Source organism: Macaca mulatta, chromosome 2 (assembly GCF_049350105.2).
Source record: "Macaca mulatta isolate MMU2019108-1 chromosome 2, T2T-MMU8v2.0, whole genome shotgun sequence".
Lineage (NCBI taxonomy): Eukaryota > Metazoa > Chordata > Mammalia > Primates > Cercopithecidae > Macaca > Macaca mulatta.
The window spans coordinates 148,228,370-148,247,432 of record NC_133407.1 but is presented as its reverse complement, the minus strand read 5'-3'; the positions used below and the strand labels follow the sequence as shown (position 1 = coordinate 148,247,432).

Sequence of the window (19,063 nt, the reverse complement as noted above, 5' to 3'; positions counted from 1 at the left end):
CTCACTGCAACTTCTGCCTCCCAGGTTCAAGCGATACTCCTGCCTCAGTCTCCTGAGTAGCTGGGACTGCAGGTGCACGCCACCACGCCCAGCTAATTTTTTTGTATTTTTAGTAGATACGAGGTTTCACCATGTTGGCCAGGATGGTCTCAATCTTTTGACCTCGTGATCTGCCTGCCTCAGCCTCCCAAAGTGCTGGGATTACAGGCGTGAGCCTCCATGCCCGGCCAGAATCTTTAATGTATTTATTAATACACAAATACTCTACGAGAAGAGTATTCTGTTTAGAATAATAATTACTCTTACGGGCCTGATACTAAACTGAGAACTTTATATACATTATTCATTCTAATGTTAGTCCTATAAAGCAGGTATCGCTATTCCCATTTTACAGATGAGGCTCAGAGACTTTTTTTTTTTTTTTCTAAAGACAGAATCTCCCTCTGTCGCCCAGACTGGAGTGCAGTGGTGCAATCTCGTCTCACTGCAACCTCTGCCTCCTGGGTTCAAGCAATTCTCCTGCCTCAGCCTCCCGAATAGCTGGGATTACAGGTGCGTGACCAGGCCCAGCTAATTTTTGTATTTTTAGTAGAAACAGAGTTTTACCATGTTGGCCAGGCTGGTCTCGAACTCCTGACCTCAGATGATCCGCCTGCCTTGGCCTCCCAAAGTGCTAGGATTACAGATGTAAGCCACCACGCCTGGCCTCAGAGACTTTTAGTAACATGATATAGTTAGTAAAGGGGACAGCTGGTTTTCAAATAAAGGTCTGTTTGATTCTCTCTATTATAGAAATCCTTTCTCCTTTCTTAATATCTCTTTGGTATTCTTGAAAAAAAAAACAAAAAACAAAAACAAAAGAGCCAACAAATAAAAATAATTCCTCAGAATTTATGCTAATTTTGTAGCAATATAACTTGCGCATTTGACAGCTGCTTGATTTTTAAAATCAAATATTTTCCTATGTTGCTCTTTAAGGGCAAGGTGTGTCCTGTGAATGTTTCTCACTGTTAGACTAGGGCAGAAGCTCAACAACAACAAAAAAGGCTGGTGACTAGGAATCCTCATTTCCTTCTATCCAGGACATGTAATAACAAAGACACTTTTCCTATAATCCTTTGCTAGTCAGGATGTGAACTGCTATACAATCTCCTGTTCCCGACCTTAACTATACACATGCATTAACATACACACCATAAAGATACACAAACATGATAGTCTATTTCAGCTAAGTTATACTCTTACTACACCTTAAAAGCTGTTAAAAAAGAAATAATATAAATGGAAATCTGGTACCAAGATTTCTTTATAGTATCTTATTTGACTAAATCTCCCTAATCTTTGGTGAATACCAGAAGAAAATATTTTAAATAAACAGTATAATTTATCCTTCAGATAAATGGAATTTTATTATCCTGATACACAGGTGGTAACTTATGAGGTATAATCTAATCTAGAGACAGAAGAATAAACCAAATCCATAATTTAAAAAACGGCAATTCACAGCCGGGCGTGGTGGCTCATGCCTGTAATCCCAGCACTTTGGGAAGCCGAGGTGGGCGGATCACCTGACGTCAGGAGTTCAAGACTAGCCTGGCCAACATGGTGAAACCCGTCCCTACTCAAAATACAAAAATTTGCCGGGTGAGCAGGCGGGTGCCTATAATCCCAGTTACTTGGGAGGCTGAGGCAGGGAGAATTGCTTGATTCTCCATCTCAAAAAAAAAAAAAAAAAAAAGGCAATTCACATTTTCCGAAATAAAATCTAAAAAGAAGTAAAATCCAAATGAAATAAGAACTTTAATAAAAGTTCTGATTTTAGTTGCAGTATCTGCTATTAAAAAATTATCTAATTAAATTCAAGTTCATTACATTTATTCAGCATGTTGGTAAACAGGAACAATGAGGTGGTTTTTTTATGAAAATCTGAAATATTCTGTTTGTTGCAACCTGAAAGGTTGCTTTAGCATCTAATTTACTTTGGTATTTTGACTGTCTAATATTTAAAAAACTGATTTAGAGACAAAGTTATGAAAATCACAAAGAACTTTTCAATTAAGCTGATAGTTGCAGGAGAAACTGTGGTAAAAAGATTGTCACAAAATACATTAAGATATCACAAGTGTTTTCAATTAGATCCTTTGCAAGTCACTGTGAAAACCAATGGACCAGATGATTTTTCATTGACATCTAGTTTAAAAATGCACAAGGACTTTAGATTTAAAGCTGTCTGAAATTTTTTTTGTTTTTGAGACGGAGTTTTGTTCTGGTCGCCTAGGGTGGAGTGCAGTGGCATGATCTCGGCTCACTGTAACCTCCACCTCCTGGGTTCAAGCAATTCTCCACTGCCTCAGCCTCCCGAGTAGCTTTAGGGAGGGATTACAGGCACCTGCCACCACACCCAGCTAATTTTTGTATTTTTGGTAGAGACGGGGTTTCACCATGTTGGCCAGGTTGGTCTCAAACTCCTGACCTCAGGGGAGCCTCCCATCTTGGCCTCCCAAAGTGCTGGGATTACAGGTGCGAGCCACAGCGCCCAGCTGTTCTTTTAAAAATTGTATGCTAATTATATAAGCCCCTTTGAAAACAATCAATTGATAATAATTTCTCACTTATTTCATTCATCCCCTGCTCCCTCAACCATGTCCCACCCAACTTAATCACTTAGAATTTTAATTCTTTCCTGAACATTAGTGTTCCACCACTTTCTTGCCCTTTCCCCATCTTATAAATATGAATATAAATTTCCTAAACTTACTACTTTAAATGTATCTAACCTTTTTTATAACCATTTCTGCTGTTATCTGTACACTGTCTAGTCCTTCTTTGTCGTCCTGGGAAAACTGATCCCTGACTTGAGATCTCTCTCTTCCTCTGTAAAGACAGATGTAAAGTAACTATTTAGAAAACATGCCATTTCTTTTTGTTATCAGAAGTACTCATACTGAAATTTTTTATGCAGACCTGAAACAATCATTGGTCATATATTCAGAAAGGTTTTATATACGTACCTGCGTTGTCTTTGCAGATACTGGAAGAGCTACTATTCTCATTACTTTGGTATAGGTGCTGAGTTCTAGTCTCTTGGGGTACAGATGATGTTTGAGTCATTCCTTCTTCTAAGGCTTGTTTTATCCAGCGCTATAATTGGAAAAGAACCAGAGAATTATCAATAATTATTTAAAACCATTTAGTAAACCTGTTTTAAATGTACATCAACTGGTGAGTGATACAATTCAACACACTAATTCAGTTACACAGTCAAGCATTTTATTGTCTTGTGTCTCAGCATATTGGAACATTGTCCTATCAATTCCTTTTAACTGACAGAATTGAGGAAAACTGGATTACATATAATGAGATCCCATCAAAAGACAAAAACCAATAAAAAATGATTACATCTTTTCATACTGTTTGGGATGGTGTAAAACGGCAAGACTTGGGAAGAAATCTTAACATTTATTTAGGAGAGACTCTGATCGTATAGAATAAAACTAACACATAAAATAAGTGCCTAGAAGGAAGATAAAGATCTCTTAAAAGTTGTCTGCCCTGTGCTGGAGACAAGTGAAGAGGTAATAAAAAAGATTCATAGGAAGACTTTGGATGAGGATTAACAGCTCTTCACTACAGGTACCAAAAGGTTTATCTCAAATGAAATAATCTATGGGATCCCCTCTCCAACAAGTAGTTTGGTTAAATTATGCATGAGTAATGCAAATCACAAAATGAACTTCTGCAGACATAAAAAAAGGGAAAAAGTCAAAAAGAAGACCTATCAGTCACAAGTTTTTGGTAGTAAAGATTAGAATAATAAATTGACGAGAAATAAATTTAGACGAGATAGTAAGCCTGCAAAGATTAGGATAGTAAGATTATGCATCCTGTGGAAGACAGAAAATTTCTTACCTGTAATTGTGTTCTCTTAAGATATACAGTTGTAGGTTGCTCACCACTCTGTGGCTCTCCTGCCCTGACATAAGACAGATCGAATTTTGATAAACATCAATTTCTGAGTAAGACCCTCCCCCAACAGGAAGAGCAAAGGTGAATTATTATAATTTATACCTTTAGAGAACATGTATTACAGGTAAGTAAATATTCTCTTCACCAAAGAGAGCAATTCTTATAGATTTTCCCTCTTAGAAACCTAGGAAATAATCCACAAAAATTTTACCAAAAAAACAAAAAAAAACAAAAAAAAAACAAACTTACACCATACAAATGTCATTGTGGCTGGCCAAATGAAAGCAAAACTAATACTGTAAACATTTGGAAGGAAGAGTGAACAAGTGTATAAAAAAGAGCTCTCAATGGTAATTTGAATTCATCACATAAACATTTTAGGATACAACCAGGTCTCTGAAAAGCAAACACAAAAACAAAATCAAAAACCCCCAAGAACGAACTCTCTTAGATACAGAATATTGATGTAAAGATGAATTGTCAGAACCAAACATATAAGCCTTAAAGCTTAGAAGAGAACTTAGAAGTCATCTTGTCCAAAGCACTCATTTTATAAATGGAAAAATTAGGCTCAGGAGTGAAAAATCTTTTGTTATAGCCACCTTTAAGTTTTTCTTTTCAAAGCAGAAAACAGACTCATTTGGGGTCAGTGAGCTTTCCTATATGACTAATTTTTTAATATTTCAGGGTCTAGTAGATGTACTCATAAAAGAATTTACATTCTGGATCTGATGACTACAAAAAGGGAACATAAAACCAGGAGTATTCTAGAAGAAAGATGCTACCATGGTTAGCTATGAGGTGAAACACAGCAAATACGATCAAACCTACTTCTTCAGGTTCTGTTGTATAATTTTACAATATTTCAGGACTCATATAAAAAAGGAACATGGACATTTGTTTGTATCTAACAAGATACAATTAACCTCATGGATAATAAGTTAATTTTAAATGCAGCTACTCAGCAAGTTGTTAAAATCAAAAGAACATTTCTCCCTTCTCTGAAACTCTGTATTAAAGTATATTGCAAAAGAGTTTTCTGGAAGGCTCAAAGACGGATAAATGTTTTAAAAGTCTCATTATTATGGGGAAAGAACAAGGAAGTAATACAGGTTTTGGAGTCTAAAAGCCCTGGCTTGACACTTGGCTGTAAGGCTGGGCTCAGTGACTCATATCTGTAATCCCAGCAGAATGGGAGGCCAAGGTGGGCAGACTCCTTGAGCTCAAGAGTTTGAGATCAGCCTAGGCAACATAGCAAAACCCTGTCGCTCCAAAAAATATGAATATTAGCCAGGCATATGGGTGTGCCTGTGGTCCCAGCTACACGGGAGGCTGAGGTAGGAGGACCACTTGAGCCCAGGAGGTCAAGGCTGCAGTGAGTCTGTGATGATGCTACTGCACTCCAGCCTGGACAACAGTGAGACCCTGTGAGCCCTCACTACCCCCAACCAAAAGAAATTTGGCTCTTGTCACTAGCTGCCTCACTTTGGGCAAGTTACCAAACATTTCTGAGACAAAGCTTCTGGATATATAAATTTAGGAAAATGATTCCAATTTCATGAATAGTAAGTGAGACAATATACGTGAAGAAAGCTTATAGTACAAGACTGAACACTCAGCAGGTTTTCAACGAGTCCTGGTTCAACTAAATTTCAATGTTATGTTTGGAGATTTACAGATAATGCTCCAGTGTATAAAATGAAATATTAATATGAATGTAAAGCAGTGTTTCATTATCAGTCAGAATGGTTTTTCTAAGAAGTCTGGAGACCAAATGCCCTATACACATTGTGTTTAGAAGAGGAGTTTAGAGAGAACAAGGTAAAACACTACCGAAAGCCTTGTTGGCCACTTATAAATGTTTTTAAAATAACAGCTGAGGATCTAAAAAATGATATACAATAAAATGCTTTTTAAAAACTATGATTCAATTTAGAAACTCCAGGGATATCATAAAATGGTCTGTCAAATACTTGAATTCCTCCTCTTTTCAGAAGTAGCAAAATAATAATGATAAAAATAAAAATAAAAATAAACAGTATAAGAATCTGAGTACAACCATACAGATACAACTTTAATTTGTCCTACACTGGTAAGTTTTTAACTTACGAGGCCAGGCCCTCACCTCTTTAGTGAGATATGAAACAGTGAGCCTATGACCCTATTAGAAATATACATTGTTCTAAATAATCCCATAGAGGGCTGTTTTTCTCACCTATCTGATTAACTTATATTCTGAGGGATTTTCTGAATTTTATTATAATTTTGTTGAATAATGAAAATGTTCTTAGGTTCTGCATTAGATAAGACCTCTTTAACCAATCTAAGAACTCTTCTTCACTGCCATAAAGCCAAGTTCAATTCTAGCTAAGACATTCAATTTCATTGTATTTTGCCTCATAAAAAGCTGTATTTTAAAAAATAGACTCTTTATATGTGAACAGCACACAATAAAGCAATGATTTAAACTTAAACAGTTTTTAAAGACCCTATTTAAATAGTCTTGTTATGATAATTTTTTAATTTTTTTTTTGAGACGGAGTCTGGCTCTGTCGCCCAGGCTGGAGTGCGGTGGCCGGATCTCAGCTCACTGCAAGCTCCGCCTCCCGGGTTTACGCCATTCTCCTGCCTCAGCCTCCCGAGTAGCTGGGACTACAGGCGCCGCCACCTCGCCCGGCTAGTTTTTTGTATTTTTTAGTAGAGACGGGGTTTCACCGTGTTAGCCAGGATGGCCTCGATCTCCTGACCTCGTGATCCGCCCGCCTCAGCCTCCCAAAGTGCTGGGATTACAGGCTTGAGCCACCGCGCCCGGCAATAGTCTTGTTATGAAAATCCTGTGTATGCAGCCTAAACTCTTCCTAAAGAACCTTATCTAACCATGACACATAGATAAAAGTGCTTGAGTAGAGCCTGTATAAATGAGATTAAGGATAGTCAGATACATTTGGAGAATATAACACAGAGTTGTGTTAAATGGAATTTCTATCTGTTGTCTGTAGAATTTTAAGGATGTGCTATAGATAGAAGTATAAAAGCAGAACCAGGTTAAAAAAGCTTAAAGAAATGCATTTTCTACCAGATTTGAAGTTACGGTCCTAGACACATGTTTTTGGTTTTTATAAGTCTCTGCTAGTTGGAAAAGATGGAAACAGAAAGACTGCAACCCAGCATTAGAATTATCAAGAAGGAATTTCAATTCAAGAGCCTAGTTCATATTATTTGCAGCTCAGATTTCATTACTAATCTGTACTAAATAATCACCTACACTCCTAAAAGGACTAAAATAGGAGATTGTATGACCTGGCTTGGTAAGACGCTTCAACAGTTCTTTAGGAATTCTTCTACTAGGGTTTCCCCGAACAAACCAATGAGTGATTCCAATACTTAGGTAAGATGTGCAGTTAGGAAAAGACTTTCTGCAATGTGCTGCTCATTCAGCAGTAGCGTCCTTCCTTTTTGCAGATTCCTATTGCCCTCCTCCCCTCCATATCCCACACCACTTTGGCTCATCTTTCATGCCCCTCTCCCCCCGAGAAATAATTTCTGTTCTTTGGGGAAAGAGAAAAGCTTTAAGTTTGGAGGAGTCAGGGAAGACCTGCCTGGAGTTGGAGACTTCATCACATCAAATAATCTATATGCAGCATCCTCATGTACGTGATGCCAGTGGAGGAGGGCAATGGCAGACACTGAGGAAGGCAGCCTGAATCCAGATCTGAGGATAAGAGAAAAGGGTGTTCCAGGGAACAGACTCTACCTCAAAGGAAGACCAAATGAAAGGGTGTCCTACACTTCTAGAAACATGGAAAACAACATCATAGATCTGAGGGAGTGATCTATTCCTAAGAGACACCTTTGGAAAATATGCAGGGCTTCTGGGAATTAAGAAAGAGCATTCCAAAACAACACCAAACGCTACTGCCACTAGATCCAAAAACAGTAAGTAACTAGAAAGAGGAGAAAGAGGCAGAAACAGAGAGGGAGAGACAGTCTTTTAGGGTAGATTCCATATTCTCTGGGAATAAACAGTCCGACTTGTCATTTGATCAAGGAACAGGAATTATGCCAATTACAATAGGATTTTTCCTCTAATTTCCTTCAAGTGATGATAGTGGATAATAGTGGTTCAATTGATTCAAAACACAATTTAATTACTTTTCATTTATGCAACAGTGTTCTAGAGGACCCAGGGCCTAATCTTACACAATCATCATAAATGGACATGTTAACCCATACTACAAGAGCACACACAAAATATATCCATCCCTACCCAGTCATCCACTGCTGTGTGCTCTCCCTCAGGAACCTCAAAGGTTCTCAGAAGAGACATCAGTGACCAGTCACAAATCTGAGCACCAAAAATGCAGTATATTCATTCCACCATAGTCTCACAGACTCTTGAAGAATCAGTATTTATGGCTGAACAACTAATTCATTATAAACTCACATGGGCAGAGTGGCTATTACAGAACATGTTATTTATGTCATGATGACAGGAATCTTAGGCTTAAAAAAAAAAGCACACACACACAAACACAACACACACACAAAAACACAGACATACCTTCTTACAGGAGCTGAATGTGCCATCAGGCAGAAGGGGCCTTCGACGTCTCTCAGGGATAAAGGGTGAGCCAAAGCGAATGTAGTGTTTGGGGGTGGTGCAAATTAATGGGGAATGGATAAGACCTGGTAACATGTTTAGGGTCGTTGCCAGTACAGTTGGATCCGTCGTGATACGTAAAGGGCACTCAACAGGGCACTCTTGCTTCTCTGCTTTGTCATTCAACCATTCTGTAACTAGATACTAACGTAAAAAAGAGATCATTAATTTATAAATCAACAGGTAGCAGTGTAGTTCATAAAGACAAATGTCATCTAGAAACTAGGACAGAGGGAGATGCAGCAGCTACAGTATGAATTGGGCAACCAGAACACAAGGATATCTTCCTTCACCCTCTCCACGTCCACTAAGAGAGGAATAATTTCACCTATCAATGATTTAAGCTGACTAAAAATAAGGAAACAGGTAGCAGGATGGCTCCAGCCTTTTGTGTCAAAGCATTTTAGAACTTTCAATCTAATAATATTGAGATTAGTTTCTTCTGGGGATTATAGGTCCTCTCATTTCACTAAGACAGCCCTTGCCAGACTGGACTTATAAAAGATGTATTTGTGACTCACCTTTTTGGTTTTGGGGTATTTAGATGCAGCACGGTTGACATGGGATCCAGTAATTGACACCACAGTTGGGTCAGACCCTGTTAATGGCCTGTTTTCTCCTGAACTGTCTATACTTCCAGCTTCAGTAGGAGTTACTAAACTGTTACTTCCTCCCTCTTCTAAGGCAGCTTGTGACAATTCTGCCTGCTGTGCATTGGCCTGTTTCTGACGCTTTAGTCTTTGGGCTGAACTGGTCCTGTACCGAGAAATTCGACTCTTCGGCCGGGGCCTAGAAGGCTTTGCTGGAGGTGGCCTGGGGACTGGTTTTTCTGCAGCAATATCCTGTAGCAATAGTAGGGTCAGATGTTTACCAAAAATGTTTTATCAGCAAACAGTCTAGTTTCCTATTCACGTTAAGCATTCAGAATGTCTACTGATGAAAACTATAAGGATTAGAAACACTAATTTAAAATGTAATTCTTGGCCAGGCGCTGTGGCTCACGCCTGTAATCCCAGCACTTTGGGAGGCTAAGACGGGTGGATCACAAGGTCAGGAGATCAAGACCATCCTGGCTAACACGGTGAAACTCCGTGTCTACTAAAAATACAAAAAAATTAGCTGAGCGTACTGGTGAGCGCCTGTAGTCCCAGCTACTCGGGAGGCTGAGGCAGGAGAATAGTGTCAACCCAGGAGGTGGAGCTTGCAGTGAGCCGAGATCGCACCACTGCACTCCAGCCTGGGTGACAGTGCGAGACTCCATCTCAAAAAAAAAAAAAAAAAAAAAAAAGAAAGTAATTCTTAAATGCAAAAATGTATACACTTAAATGAGCTAAAGAGGCTAGGGACAAACGTTTGGGTTATTTCTATTTCTAATAAGCATTTATAAAATAGGCCAATGAAATGGTTCCAGTTACACAGTTAATGGCCTTATTTATTGTGATAGAGCGAAGGTGAAAAAACTGATTTTAAAAATTCCAAAAATTAGGTAATTGACATTAGCAAAGGTAAGGATGTCTAAGCTCTGAAGTCTTTTCAACTCTTACCCCTGCTTGGGAAGACCTCCGGGTATTCACACCAACACTCTGTGGGGTGCTTGGGATGGTAACATTTGAAGCAGAGTTGCTAACTTCAGATTCAGGGGCTTCAGTTTTTGTTTCTTCACCAACAGGAGTCTCTGAAGTGGTTGTATTAATCTCTACATCAGAGTTGCTCTGTTCCAAAGGCTGATCTCGCCGCTTCTTTCTTTTCTCTAAGTTTTCAAAAGCATGCATGATGGCTTCTACTTTTCTATCTTCCCTGGTCTAGAAAGAAATAGTATTGGTGTAGAAGAAAGCTTCAAATGAGGACGAGGGGACAGCCTTTATAAAAGTATTTTTAATGGAAATTTATAGAAATTCATTTAACTACCGGTAAGATGACACATGTAACTTGGAAAACACAAGAAAAAACTAAAAATAAAATATTTCATTTTAAATGTGGGGAAGAGTTGTAAATAAAGGCAAAGTCAAACATAAACTTTTCAAAAAGGGTCAATTATTTTGAAACTTTTTACTACGAAAACAGGATGGGTGCGGTGGCTCATGTCTATAATCCCAGTACTTTGGGATGGGTGCGGTGGCTCATGTCTATAATCCCGAGGTGGGAAGATCACGAGGTCAGGAGATTGAGACCGTCTTGGCCAACATGGTGAAACTCCATCTCCACTACAATACAAAAAATTAGCCAGGTACGGTGGCACATGCCTGCAATCCCAGCTACTTGGGAGGCTGAGGCAAGGGAACCGCTTGAACCTGGGAGGCAGGGGTTGCGGTGAGCTGAGATTGCGCCACTGCACTCCAGCCTGGCGAAAAAGCAAGACTCGGTCTTAAAAAACAAAACAAAACAAAACACTCATCAAATCAGGGTCATAAACACACAGGATTGGTTTCAGCATAAAAGCAGAAAATTTTAGTTCATATGACTAAAAGGGTTTAAAAAAAATTCAAAACTCACACAAACCTAGAAAACTCCTAATTCAGAGCAAACCAACTATAATACATTTTGATTCTGACTAGCCAATTTTTCGGAAACCAGACTGTTATAAAAAAAACTTCTTAAAACCATCACTAGATAATAATCACTAGAAAACTACTGTGTGTATAAAGAAAAATAAATCAAAGAATTATAATAAAATCTTTATTATGAAAAAGCCCAAATTATAACCTCCAGGTCAAATCAATGAGATGATACAAAGTTAAGAGAACAGAAGAACATGATGGAGGTAGCAGGAATAAGAAGGAGCAAAGGAATGTCACAGTACTCACCCTCCTGCTATGAGCTAGGTTCTCCTGGTCATCTATAACCTCTTCTTTCTCTTCTTCTGGTTTTTCTTCTGGATTGTCTACTTCCTTTAAGATAGAGGCAATATTCAGCTGTACTCAAGCTCTGAGAAAAAATCAATCTGTTTTATTCTGGTAGCTTAAAACTCTCTATAACAATCTCTAATGCTTTCAAGTGTTAACTCATGTGAGGCCACATAGTAAACATAAATGATAACCCCTATTCTCTGGTACAAAACCAGCAAAGGATGTTTTTGACTTTGTAAAACAGAAAGAAATGAATGAACACAATACACCCACATTGATATAAAGGGCATTAAGTGTTACTATAGCTCCCCTACTTAAACCATGTGGCAACTCAGGTTCCTCTTCCTTCAGAGGACTGATGACATAGCATCATCATTTGACCAGGGGCGATTACCTCATGATCACTGGATACAGTTACTTTTTCTGGAACTTCTTGTGATTGCTGGTCATTATTCTCCTCTGGAGCCTCATTCTGCTGCTCCATCTCTAGCTCTTTCCGTCGTGCTTTTCTACGTCTAGTCTCTGCTCCAATGGTGGGCAGGCTTGGAGGAGGTGGTGGGAGTGGCAGTTCTGTAGCATTAGGATTCCTTTTTTGTATAGGACAATTCCGGTTTCCCTTGTGACAGGCACAGTCCACTTTATAATTACTGCTCCAAAGAAACAACCAAAATGCCTGTTTCAGTACCCTTGAAATTCAGTTACATTATCCATTTACCCTCTCAAAATATCAGCACAGTAATTTCCTCTGATACGATCTCTGAATAAGTTAAACAGAGAAATCAGAGAGTCCTATACTTTTGTTTTTCTTTTTATCGAAGATGGAGTCTCACTTTGTCATCCAGGCTGGAGTGCAGTGGTGCATCACAGCTCACTGTAACCTCTGCTTCCTGGGCTCAAGTGATCCTATTACCTCAGCCTCCTGAGTAGCTGGAACTACGTGCCCAGCTAATTTTTTTTATTTTCGGCAGAGATGGGGTTTTGCCTTTTTGTCGAGGCTGGTCTCGAACTCCTGGGCTCAAGTGATCCTCGAGCCTTAGCCTCCCAAAGTGCTGGGATTACAGGTATGAGTCACCGCGCCTGACGTAACACTTTCAATATTCTGTCTTTCTCTCTGTAACCCCAATTCTACTCCATGGTCAGTGGGAAAAAAAAGAAAACCCTCCCTAAATCCAATCCCCCCAGTGGTTTATTAGCTATTTAGTAGGCAATGAATCAAGGATAAAGGCTGATGTGGCCATACTCATCTTGTGCCCACCATTACATGTCCTCACTTTTACCTACTAATTCCCTACTTCTTAAAACCTTTTCTTTTCATTTTCCTTGATGAATTAAGCAGAACATCTTTTTTCTTATACCTGGGCCAAACATCACGTTACCACATAACCTCTATTTTGCCCCAAATGACCAAGGAACAAAAAGCATATACTTCATAAAATCCACCACATATTCATGTATGAATTGCCATTTATGGTTTTCTGCACTGTCATATACAGCTAGATAACATGGTTTCTGTGGATAGGGTGGATCTTTAAATCCCACTCCTAGCTTTATAAGGGTATAATTGACAAATTTAAAGTAGAGATAACACATTAAATTCTATTTTTTTTTTAAATGGAGTCTCCCTCTGTTGCCAGGTTGGAGTGCAGTGGCGCGATCTTGGCTCACTACAGCCTCTGTCTCCCAGGTTCAAGTGATTCTCCTGCCTCAGCCTCTCGAGTGGCTGGGACTACAGGCACGTGCCACCACGCCTGGCTAATTTTTGTATTTTTAGTAGAGACAAGGTTTCATTGTTGGCCAGGAAGGTCTTGATCTCCTGACCTCGTGATCCGCCCACCTCAGCCTTCCGAAGTGCTGGGATTACAGGCATGAGCCGCTGTGCCTGGCCTAAATTCCCATTTTACATGGTCCCTGACATAAGTACTCAGTGCATAACAACAGGATGCTATTATAATTTCCAGGAGTGTCTCATACATATATATCCATTTTGCTATTCTTGCTAAAAAGGCGTAAGGGAAAATACTTTTGTCAGGAAACTTGTGAGCAGTATCATGTAAGGTATCCATATCTCTAAAAAAAAAAATCTTGTCTTTTCCTTTACAATTTCTAGGCAGAAAACTCATTAGTCATGGAAAGATTAAGTAAACAAAGGAAAAGGCAAGAAACAAAGCAGACTAGAGTGAACAGCTTAATATATAAGACAAGGACATTCATGTTAGGAAAGGTTTTTGAGATCTTACCAGTTACTATACTCATAATCAAATGCTATGGTGACCTCAGCATCCTTGGTGATGGCAGACACAGCATAGATGCACAGGTGAATCATCCCATCTGCAATCATGTGTCGCACCTGTGTGAAAAGGCATCTGGTTGGATTTTTCACAAAGACCATGAACTTTCCGTAACAGAAAAAAACCATACTTTCCATTTTAGAGTTATGGTAATCTTTATTTAACTCAATCTTTTTATCTGAAACTATTATACTGTACTGGCTTGAAAATTTACGATACTTCTTGAAATACGTGGAGAAACCTTGAGATGTTAGAAATCAGGGTAAAAATCTCTACTTTCACATCTTTTTTTTTTTTTTTGGAGATGAAGTCTTGCTCTGTTGCTCAGGCTGGAGTGGAGAGGCGCGATCTTGGCTCACCGCAACCTCTGCCTCCCGGGTTCAAGCAATTCTCCTGTGTCAGCGTCTTGAGTAGCTGGGAATACAGGCACATGCCACCATGCCCAGTTGATTTTTGTATTTTTTTTTTTTTTAGTAGAGACGGGGTTTCACCATGTTGGCCAGGCTGGTCTCGAACTCCTGACCTTGTGATCTGCCCGCCTCAGCCTTCCAAAGTGCTGGGATTACAGGCATGAGCCACCGCGCCCAGCCGCTTTCACATCTTATAGCTGTTTCTAGCTCCACCAGAGAATTAAAATTCCTTAGCCAGTAAGTAAAGCTCTGTGGATTTTCTTGCTTTATTTGATGTGGCTGCTCTGAGTAATGAATTCTAGAAATGCCTAGATCCTCTCATAGAACACTACTTACTAAAATCTAAAGAAGCTACAACCAAATAACTTAGTTAGGCCTGATGACATCTACTTACACCGTATGGCAATTTCTTTAATACAACTACACTTGATTTTCTTATTCAGTCTAGCTTTCTCCTTAGCAAATGCTAACTTGCTCTTTTCTATTTCTGCCTTCTCTAAAGAAAATTCTTTCCTTGCTCCCATTTTCTCAGTATAAAAGCACCATTACTTTTGTTTTTCACCTCTCACAATGAAATATCACGACTATTATCTACAGACCTTTATCTGAGTAAAGTTTTCACACTGTTTCTTCAGTAAGCTTGTCATTTGATGGTTCCAGTCAAAGGGAAGTTGCTACAGATATCTTACCTCTGCATTTGGTGTACATGATCTTCTGATGAACCGAGCATCATTACCGAAAGTACGGGCATCCACACACATCTCTACACCATTGAATTTTGAGTAGAAGAGCACAAAGGGGTATGGTCTAGGGATATAATTAAAATTCCTGTAATTCTCAACACAAAAAAGAAGGCCACCCCATGACTCCAAATATGAAGCATATGCTGAGAGAAGCAGCAGCAGTCTTTTACAATGCCTAAACTTGGAAAACATCACATGCTTGTCTGCTTTTGATTAAAGAACAAGCACAAAGCAAGGAATGCTTGGCTTGGAAAGGAGTTGTCACCACTTTATACATTAAACAATTTGTAGATTTACTTGTACTTCTCTACAAATAGCAGACAGGCGTGAGCTTATCTGAGTTGTGATTTTTTTTCTCCCAAGAGCATCCTATCAAACAGAATGATTTTTACAACACTGGTCAACCAGGTCCACCTTAGCCCTCACTGCTCAATGAATGATGTTCTTACTTTTTGAAGAAATGCCCATTGACCTCAAATTGCTGTCGTAACATGACTTTCCCACGATACTCTATTATAAGAGTGTCCAAAGCCAAATCTCTTGCAGCCCTCAGGATCTTCCGGTGCTTTTGAACACGAGTGACTCTTCCCAGCTGTAACTGAATAAAACCAGAGCAGTAACATTAAACAACAGCAAGAACACCTTACCAGACACTCAAATTATTTCATAATTAAGGAAAACATGCTAACATTTTCAGGTTTTATCTGTATATGTTATTTAGATCAATGATGAGAAATTTTAAAATGTGACAAAAGCTCAATTTTTCTAAGAGACATGCTACATCTAGTGAAACTGCCTCCCCAGAAAAGGCAACATAAAAAACCCAAAAAACAAACAAAACAAAACAAAAAACACAAAAAACCATGATTAAAATTTCAGTGACTCTATCTCTAATAAAGTTGAGAAAGAACATGCTTAACTTTCTATAAATCTTAGATAATTCCTACCTAGGTTATACAAAATTTCCCATACTAAGTCATCTTTTTTTTTTTTTTTTTAAAGAGACAGGGTCTCACTCTGTCACCCAGGCTGGAGTGCAGTGGTGCAGCAATCATAACTTACTATAACCTCAAATTCATTCAAGTGATCCTTCCACCTCAGCCTCCCCAGTAGCTGGGACTTACAGGTGTGTACCATCACAATGGCTAACTTTTAAATTTTTTTGTAAAGAGAGGGTCTCACTATGTTGTACAGGCTGGTCTTGAACTGCTGGCCTCAAGCAATCCTCCCACCTTGGCTTCTTGCCAAAGTGTTGTATTCTAGGAGTGAGCCACTGCACACAGCCTCAATTCATCTATTTTTTATTAATAAAGGTAGTTTAAAAATATGTATCCAGATAGTTTCCAGTTAATATAACCTACTTTTGGTTACGTATGATCAACACCTGTCTAATCTGTTATTCTATGGCCTTGTACATTTGGAAGGAACAGTAATTCCAATCCATTACCCTCTTTCTGGGTTCTTAAAATTTCAGATACTTAGAGAGTCTTCAACCCTTTGGTGCTTACCTGCATTTGGGAACCAATAACTGTGTTATTACAGGCCAATTCAGTCTTATTAATAGTGTCTAAAATAGTAGGTTTGCCCACAAATTCCTTGCTAGAATGTAGGTGTTGTTCAAGGGCGTTCTGTACATCTGCACTGTACTGATTAGTGAAAGCTTCTTCATACTGGTCAGTCCATAGTCTTATCCGATTTTCCCAGCCCTCAGTTGTATTCTCATCTAAATTCTGTGCTTCAGAGGGAGAATTCTGTAGAAAACAAATTCAGGGAGGTTAGTAAAGTCCATGCATAAATAGGGGGTTGGGAATGGGGCTGGGACAAGTTGGGGTTCCAGAGAAAACCTATCACTTGGCAACTGATGTGGCATAAAAGAGTAATGGACTGGGAGTCAGAGGATCTGGTTTCTATCATGCTTTTGTTACCAATGAGAGGTGAGACCTTGAACGACTTCTTTAAACGGGGAAGCTCAGTTTCTCCATTTATAAAGTAAGAAATTAATTGGGATCATAGTTTTACCCCATCACTGTGATTTTATGACCATTTTAAAGTCATAAAAATCAATTTTCTTACCAAAAGACTGACATCAAGTTCATAAGAAAATCTTCATAAAAATGAACAGTAGAGACCTCACATTTACCACTGCTTAAATTTTTCATACTCACTCTGTGTTGGTGTTAGCCCAAACTGGTTTTCTGACTATTCTCCAGGAGAATGAATGTTTTTGTGTCACTTATTATTTTCATAATTCATGTTCTTTCTAAACCTACGTGACCTTAATCAGTCAATCTCATCAATCCAATCATAATCTTACTGCCCGTATAAAAAGTTATTATTTGAGTATATCTTTCTAACACCCTATTTTCAACATTTTAAATTACCACATTCTAAATAATCTGAAGAGGTGAAGTGAGGGTGGAGGAGTAGGTAGGGAGAATACAGAAAATGTCTAAGAGGTACTTTGCTATACTCCTCTAGGAAAACCATTGCCCTCTATGGTGACAGTATTGAGAAAAGATTACAACTCAGGAACAGCTTCCTAGGCAGACAGTGCCTGAGCTACAAAGACAAAGCTTAAGCCCAATACATGCTCTCCTCCATGGTGTTCAAGACTTAAGTGCCATCAGAAAACAAAACAAACACTGACAGTAATGATATCATGCTAGTGATTAGAAGGAAAAGACACTGTAGTACCAAAGCTACTTGAAAATCCATGTCCACATTAAACTTGCAAACAGGTACAACAAAATTAAATATACTTTCCATGAATGGCACAGAAAACACGGATGCTTATCATCACACTTTCTTTTGCCACTTTTGCATCACTGTTGCTGACTGATTATTGTCTACTATCCTTTCTGCAAGGAACAGGAGTATGGAAGAAAAAAAAAATCAACACTATTGTTTCCACATTTCTTACTAGAGTCCAAAAGACTGAAAAATAAACAGAGGGATCTAAAGAAACACCTAAGGCCAACATACTGACAATCAGAGTATCACCTGCTTGACATCAGTAGCAGTTATGCAAAAGAATAGTGCAAAACCTTAGGCTTAACGGAGCTTACAGACTGGGGGATTGGCAGTGTTCAAACAATATTCCCAGCTTTAAGTAGCAATCATTAAACTTATGACTTGGTAAGTGTACTGTATTCTGGAAGCCTCTGTCACAGTATTTGCCACTGTTTACTAATCTCACTGTGTGTTTACTCTGCTGTCCCATCCTTCAAGGCATTAGAGACTCTACCTCAGCTGGGTTTAGAGCAGTGGTTCTCAATTGAGGGAAATTTTGCACCCAGGTGACATTTGGTAATATCTGAAGACATTTTTGATAATCTCAACTGAGTGTATGAGTGTTACTGGCATCTAGTGGGTAGACACCAGGGATTCTGTTCACATCTTGAAAGCACAGAACAGTCCCTTCCACAACACAGATTTGGTCCAAACTGTCAGCAGTGTCAAGACTGAGAAACCCTGATTTACAATTAAGTCTTCAGTAGGGAAGCTGCTCTTGACACTGGGATTAAAAATCCAAATGATATTTTTTTTCTAATTCTTACGGCTCCCACCTGGATCACTGGAGGAGTTTTAAACTAGTAATTCTGAGCATAAAATTTATAACTCAACTTAGAATTAAAAGACTCAAAATGACTAGTAATTGTTTTTTTTTTCTGTCTAAATTTTAACACACCTATGAGGCTGTCAACCTCTCAAAACTGAAAGCAAAGTATGGGGTTTATGTGCAGTTTTCTGGTAGAGCCAGTCTATAGCTTTCAAAAGGTTTTGAGCTTCTGGAGATGAGTTATGATAGTTGCTTGATGAGAGAAAAGCATTTAGTAGCCAGGATTAGGGCTATTATCCGCCTCCAAAGTCTATTTAAAAGGCCCCTCTCTAAGCAAATGAGACAAAAATAAAGGGGCAGCTAAAGCAAACTTGGCCACTTGCAGGAGACAGATCCAGCAAAGAAATGATTAATTTGTCTTCCAAGACACATCCCAGGCCTCTGATGCCAGGCCTCTGATGGTCTCCCAACACTTTCACAGGTATGTGCAAGTCTGTTTATAGATATTAAGTGAGGTCTTCGAACTTTAGGTAAAGTGCTACCTGTAATCTTTGCTAACACCAGTCACATTGGTGCCGCACATAAAGCAAT

General features: G+C 38.9%; 1 protein-coding gene across 50 annotated transcripts in view; it reads right to left on the bottom strand.

Moving 5' to 3' along the window:
- Window positions 1–19,063, bottom strand: part of SETD5 (SET domain containing 5) — an 83,338-nt gene that overhangs the window by 21,292 nt on the left and 42,983 nt on the right. For all 50 annotated transcript variants that reach the window (XM_015130317.3, XM_077990528.1, XM_077990542.1 and 47 more), the window contains 10 exon segments: window positions 16,422–16,664; window positions 15,363–15,511; window positions 14,860–14,977; window positions 13,710–13,819; window positions 11,867–12,119; window positions 11,431–11,514; window positions 10,171–10,428; window positions 9,148–9,468; window positions 8,528–8,770; window positions 3,012–3,141 (listed from right to left, as the gene is read on the bottom strand). In XM_015130317.3, coding sequence (XP_014985803.1) covers window positions 3,012–3,141; window positions 8,528–8,770; window positions 9,148–9,468; window positions 10,171–10,428; window positions 11,431–11,514; window positions 11,867–12,119; window positions 13,710–13,819; window positions 14,860–14,977; window positions 15,363–15,511; window positions 16,422–16,664 — 1,909 coding nt within the window.